General features: G+C 38.5%; 1 protein-coding gene across 1 annotated transcript in view; it reads left to right on the top strand.

The window, feature by feature from the left end:
• Positions 1 to 18,534, top strand: part of LOC121080470 (serine/threonine-protein kinase Nek5-like) — a 28,620-nt gene that overhangs the window by 3,448 nt on the left and 6,638 nt on the right. Inside the window, 14 exon segments of the mRNA XM_040578497.1 lie at positions 656 to 753; positions 2,731 to 2,814; positions 2,922 to 2,992; positions 5,202 to 5,288; positions 6,378 to 6,432; positions 7,918 to 8,075; positions 8,113 to 8,158; positions 8,254 to 8,318; positions 9,861 to 10,023; positions 13,713 to 13,912; positions 14,701 to 14,767; positions 15,106 to 15,225; positions 17,080 to 17,163; positions 17,268 to 17,372. Of these exon segments, the coding sequence (XP_040434431.1) occupies positions 656 to 753; positions 2,731 to 2,814; positions 2,922 to 2,992; positions 5,202 to 5,288; positions 6,378 to 6,432; positions 7,918 to 8,075; positions 8,113 to 8,158; positions 8,254 to 8,318; positions 9,861 to 10,023; positions 13,713 to 13,912; positions 14,701 to 14,767; positions 15,106 to 15,225; positions 17,080 to 17,163; positions 17,268 to 17,372 (1,403 nt within the window).

Here is an 18,534-nt window from a genome sequence, read left to right as displayed (position 1 = left end):
ACTGGAAGTGTCCATTTTTTCTCGATTACTCTTTGAAATGGAGGCATAGGTAGAGGTTTAACTACTCCCTTTTGAAAGAAGGACTGTATAGAATAAACAGAATTTATTGCTGTATTAACGAGTAATAAAGGAATAAAGGAAAAATTATACTTTTCTGTTGGGGAGAAGGGTTCGCCGGATTCAAGAAGACGCTCAATATGAGTTATGCATCTTGCTCAACTTTATTAGTTTCTAACACTACTTATATAGAATCGATACACATGCATATTCGTAAAGCAAAAATATAATTGGTTAGTAGTCTCTAAGCGCGTGTGGTTCCCACACCCCTAATTATCATGACTAAAATAAGCATTCTATCCATGTAGCTAATTGTGTTGCTGTGCTTCAGCCTTGTAGTTTGTTACTCCCTATATTCCCATACCGCTCCCTATCCCTATCTGTTGTGCCAACAGGCCGTGGCTGTAACAAGCTACAAAGTTACTTGGTCTCAGGATTCGAGAATAGCTCAAGGCTACCTTTCTTGTTAACTTCAGCACAGCAACTTCAGCACAATTCTGATTCCAGGCCTATTCTAATACCAGGCCTGGATTGTGCAGATCTTCAGAGATTCGAAGGCCATGCTTCTGCAGCCATTCTTCTACACTTTTCCTTTCAGAAAAGAACAAGCTATATATTGTGATGGAATACTGTGATGGTGGAGACTTAATGAAGTGGATAAATATGCAGCATGGAGTGCTCTTTGATGAGGACCAGGTGAAAGAAGATATATTTAGAGGAAAGAACATATCATGTAAAACATATGGTTTGAATTGTCCGGTACTAGCTACTGTTTCTTTTCTGGCCTATTAAAATTATTGAATGTTTAAAAGAAACTTCGGTAATTTTAATGGGAGTTTAGAGTTTGCGTTTCACACTGCTGTGAGACCTTAAATTAATTCATTAGCAGTATTTTGATGCCGTTTTTATCCACCCTCCCTCCCACTGCTGCTTCCATTGTGGATGTACTTTTTCTTCGTATTAGTAGTACACCTACTAAGCCATACTTTCTTTTAAATGGTATTTTAGAATTATTGGGTGATATATTACATATGAATTCTTCATTTTATGCTATTTGCATCATGACATATCCTGCTTTATATTGAAATCAGTGGTAAATCTCTCATTCTTTTCATTTGGGTCAAGATTTCTCTGATGCCATTTAAATTGTTAAACCAGCACAGAGAAACAAGCCCATACATCTGATTGCTTTTGAACCATGTTCACTTACATTTTATTTTGTAAATAGGTGAGTAAGATAAGTACTGCAATTCACAGAAACAGAATTTCCCACTATTCCTTACTTACTCATCTTTTTTTACTAACTCTTAAGCTTTCTGAAGGAAATTTTCTCTTACATATTGGACTTAGTGTAATGAGCTCTGAGGTTATTTAATCATGCATAGTCTTCTACTTTTGCAGGTACAATGAAAATTTACCTACAAACTAGACAGGTAGTATCAAACCTGTTAGTGGAAATATACTCTAGAGCGTAAGAGGGGGGGGGGGAAAGAAGTGTTGTGACTTTTTTGTGTGTTTGTTTTAGTAAAAGAAGAACTCCTTAGTGTAGAAGTTAGTTGGAAGTGAATTACTGGTTCAGTAATAATGAATTTTAAGATCCTATTGTGAGCCATACTAGAGGTAGAGAGAACATGAGAGCAAATAGAGGACAAAACCACATATCATGAAAACACAAAAGAGAGAACTGACATACAAAACCCCTTGACAATGAGACAGAATAATACATATCCAAAGAAATGGAAAAGGAAGTACAGACAGAAGAATGGATTATAGAACATGTAAATATATAAATATATATAGAACATATAAAGATACATCTGCCAGTCAAGAAAGGAAAGAAAATTGCTCAGTGTAACATCATGTTAAAATATCTATATTTTCAAATGTATGCCTAAGAAAGTATCATTTGTGGCATCAGCCCTATTCAGGAAATCATCTGCTTAATGTGAAGCATTAACTAAGTAGAAGATTATTACTTGAATCACAGTCTTTCATGGCCATCAATTTTCCTAAATAGAGAAGCATATAAACACATTGTATTTTTGTTTCTGAATTGAGTCCAAAAGTCCTTATTCAATAAAACACATGTATAGTTGAAGTTAAATATATGCTTAAGAGCTGTACTGGGTCAAGGATAAACCTGTGTGCTTACTTATTATGCAGGTTTTTTCATACCTGCATTTCACCACATTTCAGTCCTTCACCCTTTTTTTCTGTTTTTTTCTGGACCACATTCAGTAAGAGTACTAATATTATACCTAGGTGGTTTGACTTCCACCACTGAGGATTAAGAAGCACTTCCCAGTTCTGTCTTGGTTGTTATTTGAACTCACTCATTTCTAAATAAAGGTCTAGTATTCTTAGTGTCCTTTGATATGATTCTTCAGTCCCTGTTCAAGTACTTGTCCTGTCACAGTCAGTGAAAACTTGATGGGGATAAGGGAAGTAGAGCCAATATCTGTTTTCATTTAGTTTTGTGATAGCACTAAAAAAGGAAAGGAAAAGTCTATGACATTAATTAAAAAAGTATTAATTTCTACATTTTACATTGCATATGCTCTACATATTTTAGATTGTGTTGTTGTCTTAATTTTATGTATTTCAGTAATATGCCCCATTGGACATTAGTCACACAAATTTATAGGTATCTGTTCCCTTTAACTTTCACTGCAGATTCTGAGTTGGTTTGTGCAGATCTCCTTGGGCTTGAAGCATATTCATGACCAGAAGATTTTACACAGAGATGTAAAAGCAGAGGTAGTAAAATTAGTATCAGAAAGGGGGTGATTTTGTCTTGTAAAAAATATGCTTAAGAAGCTCTGCTGTGTTTTCTTTTCACATACCAGTTTTGGTTTTATTTGCAGAACATTTTTCTTAGCAATAATGGAAAGGTAGCAAAACTTGGAGACTTTGGCATAGCAAGACAGTTGAACAGGTAAGCACCTTTTTTAATTAGTCTGTGACCTACACCAAATAGGACTGTTTATGAATGTTCAAAATGCAACCTGAACGTGCGCAACTGCTTGTGGATTGTGCTTGTTCAGGAGGTTGGGATACAAAGTTTCTGACGCTACATTTTTTTCTGTTACCCTAGAACATGCCATTCTGCATGAAACCACAGTCATATCTAGCTTAGTAACAGGACTTCTGTGAGGTATACGAATGAGGTAGGGTGGGGAAGCCCCAGGCTTTCCCTGTTGTCTGTGGAACTCACTTAAAGAGATTCTGGAGGCACAGCTCCTGTTCTTGCAGCCATTGATAATCATTTCTAGCACCTCATAGAAAAGAAAGTGAAGAGCACTACAAACTTTGGAAAGAGTGTAAGAAGAGTTTGTACATATTTTCTTTGTATGTCCTCCAAGACTGTGCCTATATTAATTTTTTTAAAAGGGCCAGAACTGACTCTCTGGGCCTGAGAGGGAGTGGCATGGGACAGCATGGCATGCATCCATACAGCCAAAATGTGTTCTCCCAAAGAGGGTGGCCTTATCTTTACTGACTTTGGGGGCAAGGTTGGCCTGTCTTGCATAGTGGCTAGATGTTGTCTAGGAAGAACGCTTTTTGGTGTGGCCAAAACATGCCAGAGGGCATGCTGACAATGGGACAGTTCTTGAATTTGATCTGTTTTTCAGCTGCTTGATTATCTTTGACCTTGGCAGGATATTGTGGCAAAGAAGGTCCACCATTTAGGTTTTCTGTGGAAAGGTAATTTCCTCTGCAGATTCTCCTTTAGCATCAGTCCTTCTCAGTTGCTTTGTACTCCATGTGCTGCAAGTCACTTGTTAAAACTTTTTCTATCCCTAAATTAGGTCAGTGTAAGTTTAACCACATTTCTGTCTACATAGCATCAGTAAAGAGAACAGATAACTTTAACCAACATAGGCGATTTGCTCATTTTCTTCAGATGTACCTAACTGTGTACGTGTATTAGGTACACAGGTGGTTTTGGATATCTGCTGCACCATGGACCTCCACGGGCTGCAGGGGGACAGCCTGCCTCACTGTGCTCTTCACCACAGGGTGCAGGGGAATCTGCTCTGGCACCTGGAGCACCTCCTGTCCTCCTTCTGCACTGACCTGGGTGTCTGCAGGGCTGTTTCTCTCACATATTCTCACTCCTCTGTTCTGGCTGCAGCTTCTATTGTGCAGTTTTTACCCCCTCTTCTTAAATATGCTATCCCAGAGATGCTACCACCATCACTGACAGGCTTAGCCTTGGCTAAGTGGTGGATCTGTCTTGGAGCCAGCTGCCATCAGCTCTATGGGACATGGGGGAGGAGGCTTCTAGCAATTTCTCAAAGAAGCCACTCCTGTAGCCCCCCTGCTACCAAAACCTTGCCACGCGAACCCAAAAAGTTTCTTAGACTGTCTTTTCCTCCTCCTCTGGGGTATAAAAAGGCATTTTCATTGCAGTTCTCCAATATGTAAGATAGTGTCCAATACTTTTACTTGCAGTGTCTGTGGCACCTCTGGTACTCAGACTTCACATACTCTGTAAAAAGTGTAACTTACAACTTTATTGACATCTAGTATAGAGTGAGAGGAATCACACTCTGTGAGTACCTGTTTCTCTCCACTGATTTCCCAGTGACTCTTGATGACATCCACAGAGTAGATACCTGAAAGCAAGTGAAATTAATCCAACTGGTGTTATTTGGCTACACCTTTACAAGTTCCAGAGATGGAACTAGAATTCATTTATTCCTCATTTAGTTTCTGAACAGTACGTCCTCCTTCCACAGTTTCTGACTTGTGTGACTGATTACCACCTCCCATATTCTTACTTCAGCGAGTATGTTGGAGACTTCTAATATTTTGCAGTGTCTTTGACAGCTTTCAGAATTCTGTGTTAATGGTAAACATTCCTTGAAAATGTTGATTACAGTGCTGGTGAAAAGTAGGGAAAAGGGAATTCTGTGCTTTCTGTTTAAGTGCAGACACTCTCCACTATTAGAACAGTTGGTCATTTTTACACAGAACTGGGAAATACTTAAGTAGTTCTTGGGGTGTTCCATTATTCAACTATTTGGAGAACAGAAATAATGTCCTCTGTGGGCTTTTCACCTGGAGTAGAGAAGCCTCTTGTTCAATTGCGTGTAAACTTTTTCAGCGTGTAAGCCATTTTTTTCATTGTGTTTCATTAGCACTATGGAGTTTGCCCATACCTGTGTAGGGACCCCCTATTATCTGTCACCTGAGATCTGTGAAAATCAGCCATATAACAATAAAATGTAAGTCTCTGTCTTTCTTTCATATGCTTGTGCATGAGGGCATGCAGGCATGAGAGAACTTATATTAGTGATATCGTGGTTTAAATCAGTATTTCTCCAGGGCACCAGGAATTTCACATCACCATTTGTGAAGTTTTGTGTTATTGTGTACATTAACTAGGTGTATCAATTGTACACAACAACTATGTTATACTGTACAAGTCAGTTGAATTTTGACTTAGTGTCCAGAATATAGCAATCATTAATTTGTTGCAATTCATTTACAGGCTTAACATAATTATATATTTTTTAATAAAATTATTGTACTTTAAAGTTTAATGTCATTCTCTTTTAATACTCCTTGTTAGTAGTGGCATGAAATGTAAAATAGATTTTTTTTTCCCTTTGCTTTCTCTGGCTCTCCATCAAATGCTAAATTTTTCTCTTGTTTCCGACATGTAACAACCAATGCAAGTATGTGTCTTTTCAGTTCCAAGTTTATTAATTTTTGATACACTCATTTGTGATTTATAAAAATACACTGAAATTAATGCTGCTAGATTGGCAATTCTGTAACTTTGCAGTAGCCACCTGCAGGAAAGACAAATAGGTCTGAGAATTTTAAAGGCTCACTCAGGTTTAACACAAAATACTAGATGAGAAGCACTGAAAAGTTGAGCGGGCTAGACCCCCTTTATGTGGGAAATGTGATCAATACCAAATGTTCTGGAGTCCAGACTAGCATCTCAGCTCTAAGGTGCTATTCACACAAGTTTACTCCCTTATTGTCTTCTCAACAATCAAGTTAGCCAGAGACAGCTTTGCCCTTCATCCTGCTAGGAATAGTAAGTAGGCATTCTTTATGTCATGTGCCTTTTCCAGTTATAATTATAGTACCTAGTTAGGTATCATACAAATATTGGTACCAGAACAAAAAAGAAATTTCTAGTTGTTCTTTTCAGTGCATCTTAAAGAAAATTAAAAGTTGCACCAATGTTGATCTGTAATGGACTAATGTTAATAAATTTGAGAGCTGAGAAGAGGTACTGACTATATGTATGAAAATATTGCAGTCTTTTCCATGAAAATTAAATGACTTTTTATTCACAGAGATATTTGGTCTCTTGGCTGTGTGCTTTATGAGCTATGTGCGCTAAAGCATCTTGTAAGTACCACAGAATCAGATCATTATCATATTATTGAAAAAGATAGTGGACAGCTGGGAAAAACTGTAGTAATAATAGCATTCATAGTCAGCTGATAGAATTATTTTCAGCTCATTTATTGATATTAAAGAATGACTGCTGGTGTTAATTTTTTTATATTGTGTCTGTTGTGTATATATTAAGGTACAATTTATTACGTTGTATTTCTGCAATGCGTGTGTGTGTATATATACACACATTGAACATATATTTACTCTTTAGTAAGTACTAAACTTTTTCAAAAAGCAGATGAACAATGAAATTAATTAAAGCCAAATTTCAAGATTAGGGTCTAGGCATATAATTTTACTCATTTCTATTTGAAAATACCAATCTATGCTTTCTAAAGAATTTGAAGCCCACATCTCCCCAGAAAGCAGTTTGACGTTCCTCAGAAGCATTTTCCTGAAGGTTTGAACATTCATGTAAGAAAATAACAGATTGATAGCATCTTCAGGAAGCTGTGTTGTCCTCGGCCTGATGTGAGCCTCAGATAATCCTCAGCCTGTGAGTATTATGTGGAGAAGGGAACACAGCAGAGACTAATCCCAGCAACAGGAAAAGGATCAGGTTCCTGGGCTCAGCAGAAGTTGACCTTTTGCTGAGCTTGGATGTGGGAGATGGCAGAGCAGCTCTGATAGGGAGAGCAATTGGGCTGAGCTGTGAGCAAAGGGATATTGCTGAAGAAAATTTCAGATTTCACAAAGTGAGAAAACATTAATATTAATTCTTATGCATATTATATGTTTTATTCTGTATTGCTGTCCATTTTTTAATTTGAAGGCAGGGACCAGATGCTGATGTAGACAGGAAATGCAAGTGAAGCTAAGGCAAATGTTGGTAACACCACCTTCAAAACAGCCGTGTAAATAAAATAGTAATTTTAGAAAGAACTTGCTTTCAAAATTATTTTTGCCTGTCTAAGTCCCTAAAAAACTGTATTGATGTTGACCTGTTAAGAGATCTGCTGAACTGAGAAAGCTGATTTACCTGAGTGGCTTTAGTTGTTAAAAATTAAGATTGTACCTTGGTGCCTGAGAGAACACAGAACACAGAGGCTAAGCTGCGTGGAGTGAAGTTTTGAAGGTGAACACTGTGAAGACAGTATGCATGCAGGTCTCTGTTGAACAGCTTTTGGCAAAATAAATCATGTTTCATTCTGGAAAAATTGCTTCTGTTTTACTATATGAGAGCAGAGTATGAATAAAAGCCTTCCAGGTACAAAAGCTGTCAGGCCTCCTAAGCTGTGCATCTGAAACAAGTAACCAGCAAATACAGTCAGAGAGAGTGGTTATATTAATTTTCCACAGCAAACTATGGTTAGCAAGAAGGGATTTGTATAGCACAGGGCTTCTGTCAGCAAGTACTTTTTTCAAGTGGGGGCATCTAGTCCGTCATTTCCAACCAGCAGTACTTACTATCCCCTTTTTACTGTTTTCATTAAGTTTGAAGGCCATAGTTTGCACCAGCTGGTGCTGAAGATTTGCAGAGGATGTTTTCACCCAGTGTCTCCCAGCTATTCATATGATCTGAGGATATTAATTTCCCAGTTGTTTAAAATATCTCCAAGAGATCGACCAACTATCAATTCTATTCTAAGGAAGCCCTTCTTGCAGAAGCTTTATCAATTCTATTCTAAGGAAGCCCTTCTTGCAGAAGCTTGTTCTCAGGTATTTGCCCCCTGAGGTAAGTGCCTGTACTGCTGCTTGCTGAGAGAAAAATACATATCAAAGTAGTATAAACAGTTCTGTCAGGTACCTTTTTTCTTACACATGACACAGGAAGAACTTGGTCACACTGTGATACATAGAAAAAGACCTTCAGCATCACAGTTTGGGGCCAAGCTGTACAAGGTAATGTTAATAATATTATTTAACATTAGTTCTACACTAACATTTATTAGTTGTTATATATGTGATGGCATAACTTTCTCCAGCAGTCTTTATTGCACATTTGAATACAAGAGTTTTGCACAAAATTAAAAAGAAAAAGAGAACTGCAACAGCAGAAACATTCACCCCAGGCAGTGCATCACTGTCCTGTTTAGGGAAAGACAACTTTAAGTCCAGCTCATTAGTAACATTCAGCTAGAAAAGCTGCCACAGGAAAGTGCTGAAACATTAGTCTTAATTCTTTTAAGAATGGAATTTACAAAACTGAGAGGCTTTGGTCTAGATGCAGTTTAGGTCCATCACATGAAAAACATCCTTACTTAATTTTTCCAAGCTATGTGCAAAAATCTTGCAAAATGTGCTCCATGGTATTTTAAAAAATAATAAAAATGTATTTTACAAAATATTATAAGTTAGATTCAGTTGTGAGAGACAATGAAATCTGTGTGGATTTAGTGCTCATTGATAGATCAGATTACATATGCGCATTCTTAGAAAACATGAATGAGACTAAATGGTATCTCTGTATGAAATGCTGAACATGTTTCTATCAGCATAACTTTTTCCTAATTCTATATTATTTAGTATATCATAATTATGCCTTAAATTTGTCTTTGGAATTATTAATTTAAACAGATTTGTGAAAATAAACATATGTAGTTACTTAACTGCACTATGAACATATTTTTTTTCCTCAAGAAAAGTACTTTGTAGTTTAAGAACCCATGTTATTTTGGAAGTTACTTCCAGTGAGATTACCTGCCTTCAGGACTCATGCAATTTGGACAGAGGCACCTGAACACCATATCACTTAAGCATTTAAAATATATCTATGGTCATATACTCATAATTTTCATATATTTTATCTCCCAGACATGATAGTCTCACAGTCATTACTCAGGAAATATTTAAAACTCAACTTAGAAACTACTTAGTCCTAGCAAGGACATTACTATTGGTTATTGCAGCTAAGGTATTTGCTAAATACTGACTAACCAGACTGGAGTGGTGTGTACTTGTATTCTCCTGCATGGGAAACCGATAAGGTAAATTTTTCACTTTTCAGCCCTTCTTTCCAGATTTCACAGGTACTACAACATTGTCTAGCAATTTGTAGAATACCGAGGGCTAGATTTACAAAAGGGAATGCCTAAGCAGGTAGACACCTAGCCTCCAATGAAATCTGAGCCTAACAATCAGACCTTCTTTTTTCTGTTATTGGTACTAGCATGAAATCAGCATTCTGATATAGAGGTTTCCCTTTTATTCAGTGTGCTTTGCAAAACTAATCAGTGAAATCCACTTTACACGAGTGTGACAAATCATAAAGTTTTCAAAAGGATGTCATTCTAAGAATGAAAGGCAGAGTGCCTAGGAAATGTGAAATATGGTGATGATGGTGATGATGATGAAGGGATGTAAGGTGTGTTTGTTAGCCCAGCCTGTCAGTGTTAGGTACATGCATTGTACTGTGGTTTGCAATGCACAGAATGTAGCCTTTTAATGTTTTGGTCTTAAAAAGCATATAAACTTCAGAAAAGGAGAGTACAGGACCTAGTTTCTCCAGAATCTGGAATGGTGCTGCCTGTCATGAAAAAAGAATTATTTCAAAGAAATGAATGGAAACCTACTTCAAGAGGGCAACAGCCTATTTTTCAGGTACTGTGTATCTGCGTTTTTGTAATGTTTAATCATCTTCAGAAGCCAAATTTTTGCTCTTAGAAAAGACCCTTTGAAAGGCTTCATTAAGATATATTAAATGTAGCTTAATGCCTACACCAAGTCAGTAGAGACAGTTAAGCACTCCTGAAGCCTCAGAAGAGGTGTTTCAGAAAGTCTAAGTGGGAAACACTGAATTTAGTCAGCTTCAGTATGGTTCTTTGTAACAAAAAAAAATGAGGCATGCTTTGCATTTCTATTTGCACAAAGGCAAATAACTCTGTGTTTGCATTTTTGCTATAGAAGCAAATACACTGAACCTTTTACCTCAGTCCTTCTGAGAGCCCATTCACAGGCAAAACCACTAGGACCCACTGCCCTTGTCTCAGATACTTACTACAACAATCTGGGATCAAACCCTACAGCAGAAAGCCCCTGTTCTTCACAACCACTTGTGTCCCTCACTCATTTTCCACCTCCTTCTTTCCTTAGGCTGGATATCAGCTGTATACTGTGTCCAGCCTTTTACTTGGCATCACTTCATACCTTTGTATTTATCTTCAAGAGCATGTAGTACTGCCTTGGGTGCTGGTGAACACAGAGCAAAGCACATTTAGGATCTGGGAGTTCCCAGCAGTAATTGCACATTGCAGTTATGATAGATTAACTGACGGTAGGGAATGTGGAGTTCCCAGAGCTGCACCCATCAAGCAATCACTTACACTACCAATGGATAATACTGGTCCTGTGCAGAATATAGGACTTAGTTTTCCTCATAGTTACATTTATGTGTATCCAATGCAAATCCAGGTGGATGAAGTTAGGAAGGTTAAGTTTCCTTTCATTGTGCACTGCTGTAATCAAAGGCAGAATTTTGTCCACAGTGTTTTCATCTATGTGACATACTCTGATATTAACACTGGGAAAGCTCCCACATTCTTTCAGCATCCAAATGAAGCAAATGGTTTGCAGAGTTGCAGGGTCATACTTTGAACGTGTTGCTTCAGAATTCACAGAATCACAGAATGTTTGAGGTTGGAAGGGACCTCAGGATGTTATCTCATCCGCACCCCTGCTCAAGCAGGGTCCTCTAGAGCTGGTTGCCCAGGATCATGTCCAGACAACTTCTTAGTATCTCTAAAGATAGGGACTCTACAACCTCTCTGGGCAACCTGTGCCAGTGCTCGGTTACCCTCACAGTGAAAAAGTGTTTCCTCCTGTGTTTCAGTTTGTACCCATTGCCTCTGGTCCTGTCACTGGGCACCACTGGAAAGAGCCTGGCTCCGCTGTCTTTGCACCCACTCTTCAGGTATCTTGATAAGATCCCATCTGAGCCTTCTCTAGGCTAAACAGTCTGAGCTCTTTCAGCCTTTCCCTATATGAGAAGTGCTCCAGTCCCTTAATCATTTTTGTGGTCCTTTGTTGGACTTTCTCTAGTATGTTCATGTTTCTCTTGCACTGGGGAGCTCAGAATTGGACACTGCACTCCAGGAGTGTCCTCACCACTGCTGAGCAGAGCGGAAGGATCATCCCCTTGACTTTCTGGGAATGCTTTGTCTAATGCAGGACAGAATACCATTCACCTTCTTTGCAGCAAGGGCATGCTAATGGTCGACTTGGTGTCCACCGGGACCCCCAGGTGCTTTTCTGCCAAGCTGGTTTCCAGCTGGGTAGTCCCCAGCATGTACTGGTGCAGTGTAGGACTTTACACTGTTGTTGAACTCCACTGAAGTTGTCATCCCATTTCTCCAGCCTGTTGAGGTCCCTCTGGATGGCAGCACAACCCTCTGGTGTATCAGCTACTCCTCACAGTTTGGTGTTATCAGCAGACTTGCTGAGGGTGCGCTCTGCCCCACTTTCCCTATCATCCAGATCATTAGTGAAGATGTTGAGCAGGATTGACCCCTGGGGTGCACCACTAGTTACTGGCCTCCAACTAGACTTTGTACTATGATCACCACCCTTTGGGTCCAACCATTCATCCATTTTTCATCCCCTTCACTGTCTGCTCATCCAGCCCATACTTTATCAGCTTCTCTATGAGGATTTTGTGGCAGACAGTGTCAAAAGCCTCCCTGAAGGCAATTGCCTGGTAGGCAATATTCACTGCTCTTCCCTTGTCTACCAAGCCAGTCATTTCATTGTAAGAGGTTATTGGATTGATCAAGGATGACTTCCCCTTGGTGCATCCATGCTATTACTGACGATTTTCTTGTCCTTCATGTCCCTGGAAATGGTTTCCAGGATTAGTTGTTCCATCACCTTGCTAGGCACTAATGTGAGGCTGACCAGCCTGTAGTTCCCTGGATCCTTCTTCCTGGCCTTTTTGAAGATATGAGTGACATTTGCTTTCCTCCAGTCCTTCTCCCAATCACTGCTATGTTTGATCAAAGATAATAGAGAGTGGCTTTGCAATGACATTTGCCAGCTCCCTGAGTACTTATGGCTGCATCCCATCAGTCCAGTCTGCTTATGTATTCGCTAACCTGATCCTTTTCCACCAAGGGTATGTTTTCCTTGCTCCAGACTTCCCCCCTGGTCACAGGGGCCTGAGATTCCTTAAGGCTGATCTTGCTAGCAAAGACTGAGGCAAAGGTGGCATTCAGTACCTCGCCCTTTTCCATGTGTCATTGGGGCATCTGCTTCACTGGTCACAGTTCTCAATTCTCTACATTTATTTAGGTGGCCTGTTTTGTTCTCCTTATTGCTTGGGAATGCCATACTGTAAAACTTATTTGAATGAGGGACAAGATAAGCGCTTTCTGAGGTTACCTCTTCCTTGGGAATATTATTGGCAGTGGAAAATTTTCTTGTATAGATATGAATTTATATTCTACTATAATCTGGACTTTACCATAGGTAGCTGAGCCAATTTTCAGTGTTTTGAACAAGGAAAACAGGGAGGAATAGTTAATGTATTTACCATCTGTGGAAGGGATACTTAGATGCTTTTTAATTTATGTAAGAAAATAAGTAAAATTCAGCATTTTTCTCATACACCATGTAGTCTCCCACTATGGAAAAGTTTGTGAATGTCTTACCACACTTATATCACGCAGTGGCAGCTAGACAGTCACCTTCTCTACATTGTTCTTATGAGAAATGGAAAAGACATTCTTGTCACAAAGTAGAAATACAGGTGTGTTTCATCACAGTAAGGACTTTGAGAAATGAAAGGCAAGCTCCCACAGGCACATAAGCGAAGAGATGGTGAAATGAAGTAGCTCAGTGCTCCCCTGAAAGCAGGAGGCAATAACGCATACTGCCCAAAAGTACATCCCAAGTCCTCTTTGCTCTCACATGTCAAAATGAAACTCTCCTGGAAGCAATTGTGGTGCTTTAGGCTTTAGAACACTTTAGTGACTCTAGGGTAATGACACTACAGAGTACGAAGCCCCACACTGATTGACTCACACAACAATATGGGCTGCTGCTTAATGACAGAAGTTGATGGAACAGGGAGAAAGGAAAATACAATGGTAAGATTACATAAGCCCTGAGAAGTTAGGAAGTTTCGGGGTTATATGTGAACGGATTTGGAAAACCTACAATAACTATACTGTAGGCAGCCTGTACTGTACTGTACTGGAGCCATGCGGCTCAGACTGGGGAGAGGACAGGAAGTTAATTCAAACTTGTACTGATACAAATGAGAACAGGTAAATTGACATTATTTATTGTATTTCCAGCCACAGACCTCCAGATTTAAGATGGCAGAAAGGCCAGAAAGCATTAGAGTACATGGCCATTATGACCATTACTATGATAAGCTTGACAACTTGCAGAGGAAAGCTAATGCACTTTATGACCTTTCTCATATCAGCCAAAGAGTTGGGGAATACTATAAACTGAAAGGACAAGTTGCACCTCCACCTCCACCACCCAACTGGTAAACTTTTCTCACTCTATTTATTAGTGGTGAACTGTCATGTATGTTTTGAGTTATCAGCCTTCCTGCTTAGGTAACACTGGACATGGCTCATTCAGTATAATTCCTTCCCTGCTTGGTCTTTAATAATTCTGTTATGTTTGTTGCACAACAACATAGTTCCTATCTATCCAGAAGTTCCTTCTGAGTGTATTGTCCTGATGTTTGACATTTCATTGTCAAAAAGTCTCCCAAATCTCAGCATTTTATTGAGTGAGAAGTAAACCACAGGCTTTTCGTAGACTTTCTGATTATATCAAGGATAAACACTGTCTTTCCTTCCGACCAGGATCAGAATGATGTAAAGACCAAAAGCCGTTATCCACTTGAGGGAACAGAGTGGGAGGCAGGCCATGAAAATGGTGCTTTTTTTCCTGCAGAGCTTATATTTTGGTTTCAGATACAAAGACCCTTTCTCCAGCAGTTTGTTTAATTCAAAGCCTTTCTCACAGAGCAGAGAGACAAGCTTTTTATTGCTTTAGACATTGCCTGTCCATTCCATGATTAGCCATTTTAGGTGTGGATGAACTTTGAAAACCTTGAGAAAGGAAGGTAAGGAATTTTTCATACTGCCTACTTTTGAATCCTTCCTTTAAGGTTGACTAAATCATTCATTTTCATTCAATGATGACAGTGTTTAGAATGTTTTAGTTAAGGGCCATCAGCTTTAGAACATCTTGTCTGAGCTGAGTTTCTAGCAGAGTCTGTGAAATAAAAGGTAGTATATAAACATCCCTTTCTTCTCTCAGGCCTGCAGAATATCTTCAAAGGCGTTTTGAAGCCCAGCAGTACAAGATTAAAGTGGAAAAACAGCTGGTAAGTAAATACTGAATCAATCATAGAATAAAATCTGTAAAAGAAAATGAATGAAAATCCAGAAGATGAACTGATGTCTTTCTAACAGCAAACTGTAACACTGACAGGTAGAAAGTTTTGTTCTAGCAAGTTCATTGATCTGCTCTGCAATGCTCAACTTGAGATTTCATTTTCCAATGCAAAACTATAGCAATGTAAAATTCTACTATAACTTTTTCCTCCAAAAAGTGCCTTACTGCACTCTTCAGTGGAATGAGGGGAGTGAATTGAGTGAGCACTGAAGGAAAGGACTCTAAATGAAAATTGCTTTGCTCTGGGATTTATTTGTATATTCACAGGGGCTGAGACCATCCTCTGCTGACTCATGTCGTGACCAAATAAAGCAGCAGAAAATAAAGGAAGAGCATCTCAAAAACCATCAGCAGGACATGTCTAGAAAGAATGAAATGAAAGAACAGGTAAATGAAGTATCTTCCTGTTGTGTTTTAACCCTAGCTGGCAACTAAGTACCATGCAGCTGGTCACTCACCTCTGCCCTGGTGGGCTGGGGAGAAGAATCGGAAAAAAAGATGGTAAAACCTGTAGGTTGAGATAAGAACAGTTTAATAATTGAAACAAAATAAAATATAATAATAATAACATGATAATAATAATTGTAATGAAAAGGGAGACAACAAAAAGAGATAAATAAACCCTTAGGCTTATTATTATTTGTTATTAGAAAGACAAGTGATGCACAATACAATTGCTCACCACCCACTGACGGATGCCCTGCCTGTCCCCAAGCAGTGATCGGCCCCTTCTGGCCAACCTCCCCACTTTATATACTGGGCATGATGTTCTATGGTATGGAATATCCCTTTGGCTAGTTTGCGTCATCTGTCCTCGCTCTGCTCCCTCCTGGCTCCTTGTGCACTTGCTCGCTGGCAGAGCATGGAAACTTGAAAAGTCCTTGATTTAGAGTAAGCACTACTTAACAATGACTAAAACATCAGTGTGTTATCAACATTATTCTTATACTAAATCCAAAACACAGCACTGTACCTGCTACTAGGAAGAAAATTAATTCTATCCCAGTTGAAACCAGGACACCTCCTGAGCTGCTTAAAGCTGTCTTCTTACACTCCTTGATGGTAGTATTCTTTACATAATAATTGATTCTTTTCCATCTAACTACTAGGAAAATATAAGCTGTTTGCATCTGGTTCCATCTTGCATAAACTGGTTAAGACTTGCACAAAAGCTGATGTTCATAATCATTTTATAAACTATGGCCTTAATTTCACCTACTGAGATCAGAGGAGTTACATCACTGAACAAACTAATGTTGGAAGACAATAGATCCTCACATTTACAAAACAGAGAAAATAGTGATACATGTACTATTCATGTATGTATATTCATTGTCCATAAGTCGTACTAGGACATTTAGAGTGTGATATAATAGTATGTGATCATACTACTTCCCTGGTATGTTACAACTTTTGGAGATCATTTTATACAGAAACAATATACTTTTCTGGTTTAATTTTGGGTGACAGAGAAAACAAACTGATGCTTCGCTCTTAAATGAACACATGTAAATACATTTAATCTTCTATCTTAGAGTTATCGGAAGGTTCCAGAATAAATATGAATATATTAACTTTTACATTATGGTCAGACTTTGGCATAAGAACATACTCGTCATGGACATATTCTTCAGAGACTCTTGCTGTTAAATTTCACAGTCTGTCCTAAATATGCCAAAAAATTAAATTTTATAGATTTGTCCATTTGAAACATGGGCAAATTGGGATAACTCATATAAGCAGTACAGAGATGTCCTTAACACAAAAACTATGTTTTGGCCAAATTTGAAGTTTTTGCTACAAAGCATAGGAATGTTGAAGCTTCTTCAAGAAAAGATTACCAGGTTTTGTTTCATTTTGGGGAGCAGGTTGCAATACAATAAATATTATATAATATTTTGTCCTCCTAATTTCCAGTCCTCTATATTTGGATTGCAACCTTAGCATCATTACTCAGCAAGTCCTTAGGTCATTCTTGGAATTAGCTGGTTTAGATATAACTCTACAGAAAAGGTAGCATGAAACTGTCTGCAAAACTTCAAAAAGGTTAGTCTGAAAGAGTTATAACTCAAAAATGTCCTCTAAGAGGAAGTATCAGGCAATCTTTAAAGCTGGCAGTAAAGGATAAGGATCCCTTTTTCTCATATATACACAGTTTGATATCTATATAATATTCTGTTTAGCTAGTGTTATTTCTGTATTTCTAATATATATGTGTTCTGCCTTACTGTTCTTTAATAGGAGTATCTGAAACAATTGCAGAAGATTCGGGAAGAATACCACAGTGATATAAAAGAATTCAGATTTAGAGCAGGAGTACTCCAGGTAACAAAGCTCAAACATACACCCAGTCATACTTCCTCTTTCTTTTATAAGTTAGTACACATAATTAGAAATTGAAATTAACATTTGATAAAAATGTTCCCTAGGAGAATCAAAAAATACAAGATAAAACCTATGTTGTGAGGCAAGGAAAAGCTGAGGACCAGTCTGAAATCAAGGATACAGCTGGAACAGGAGAAGAATCACTTCAGGTATCAGTATCATCTCCTAGTCTAAATAGAATTTTTTATGCAAGTCCCACATGGTCTTTGATTCACTCTCTGTGACAAATCTGAAAAAAGGTAAAGCTTAAATCTTATCTGATGCTTGCACCATATGTAAAAGTCTCCCTAGGTTCCCTTCATGAATAACCTGGAAAATTTCTTTGGTGGAGCCCTGACTTGTTTTGGTAATTCTGTTTCATCTGTAAATATTAGGATGTACTTTTACTTAATTTATTTTTGTTGTGTGTTTCTTTTCCTTGCTTTCTAAGCAAAGAAGCAACCACTCACAGTGCAAGTCTTTTATGAAAATTCTGTACCGAAGGTACAGTGATTCATGACAGCCCAGAGTAGCACTGTGTGGGAAGTTAGAATTCAGTTTTATGTGGAGTCCTTAGTCCTTACTTAAAAATTTGGGAGAAGCGGGAGGAAGAGACAGAGCCAAAGCTTTCCAGCTACAGCACTCCTTCACTTCTTTCTCATCAAGCACTACCAACACACCTGCTGGAGTTGTTTCCAGCAATTGGAAAGTTTCAGAATTGTTCCACTTTGCCAATATTGACATTGTGAACACTGGATGAGTTTTCCAGACCACATGGAGTTCTACAGAAAGAAGTCCACTTTTCTTCAAGTGAAATGAATGCCTCAATTTATGCAAATTGATCTCAGTGTGAAAATTCCCAGTCTATTCTGAAGGGAAAATAGCCCTGGTCTAGCTACTAGGATTCTTCAGTCAGGATTTGCCTCATTTTGTTTTGTTTTGTTTTGTTTTGTTTGATGTAGAACTTCCTGCATTGTCCAGTAGCAAGAGGCAGACTGCCACATAAACTGGTGACAGATTCTGCTACCCTATTGCACCCGGAACTTGGGCCAAACCTGACCATATCAGTAGGATTCTATTCAGTGGTTTTCACAGATCATGGATCTGGCTTTTACTAAAATGAATTCACACATCATGTGATGTAGGTTGTAGGCAGCCAGAGCCATGATAGGACAGAAATTATATTCCCTGTGTTTTAATGGGAAACACATGATAATGAAAAAGAAACACTAGATTTTGCACCTGCTTGATGTCACCTTAGTTCACGGGCACTCAATCTACTGGAGAAACTGTATATATGTTTTAAAAATAAAATCTGTGAATTGTAGTCGT

The sequence above is a fragment of the Falco naumanni genome, chromosome W, assembly GCF_017639655.2.
Source record: "Falco naumanni isolate bFalNau1 chromosome W, bFalNau1.pat, whole genome shotgun sequence".
Taxonomy (NCBI): domain Eukaryota; kingdom Metazoa; phylum Chordata; class Aves; order Falconiformes; family Falconidae; genus Falco; species Falco naumanni.
The sequence above is the reverse complement of the archived record's forward strand: the minus strand, read 5'-3'. Positions and strand labels throughout refer to the sequence as shown.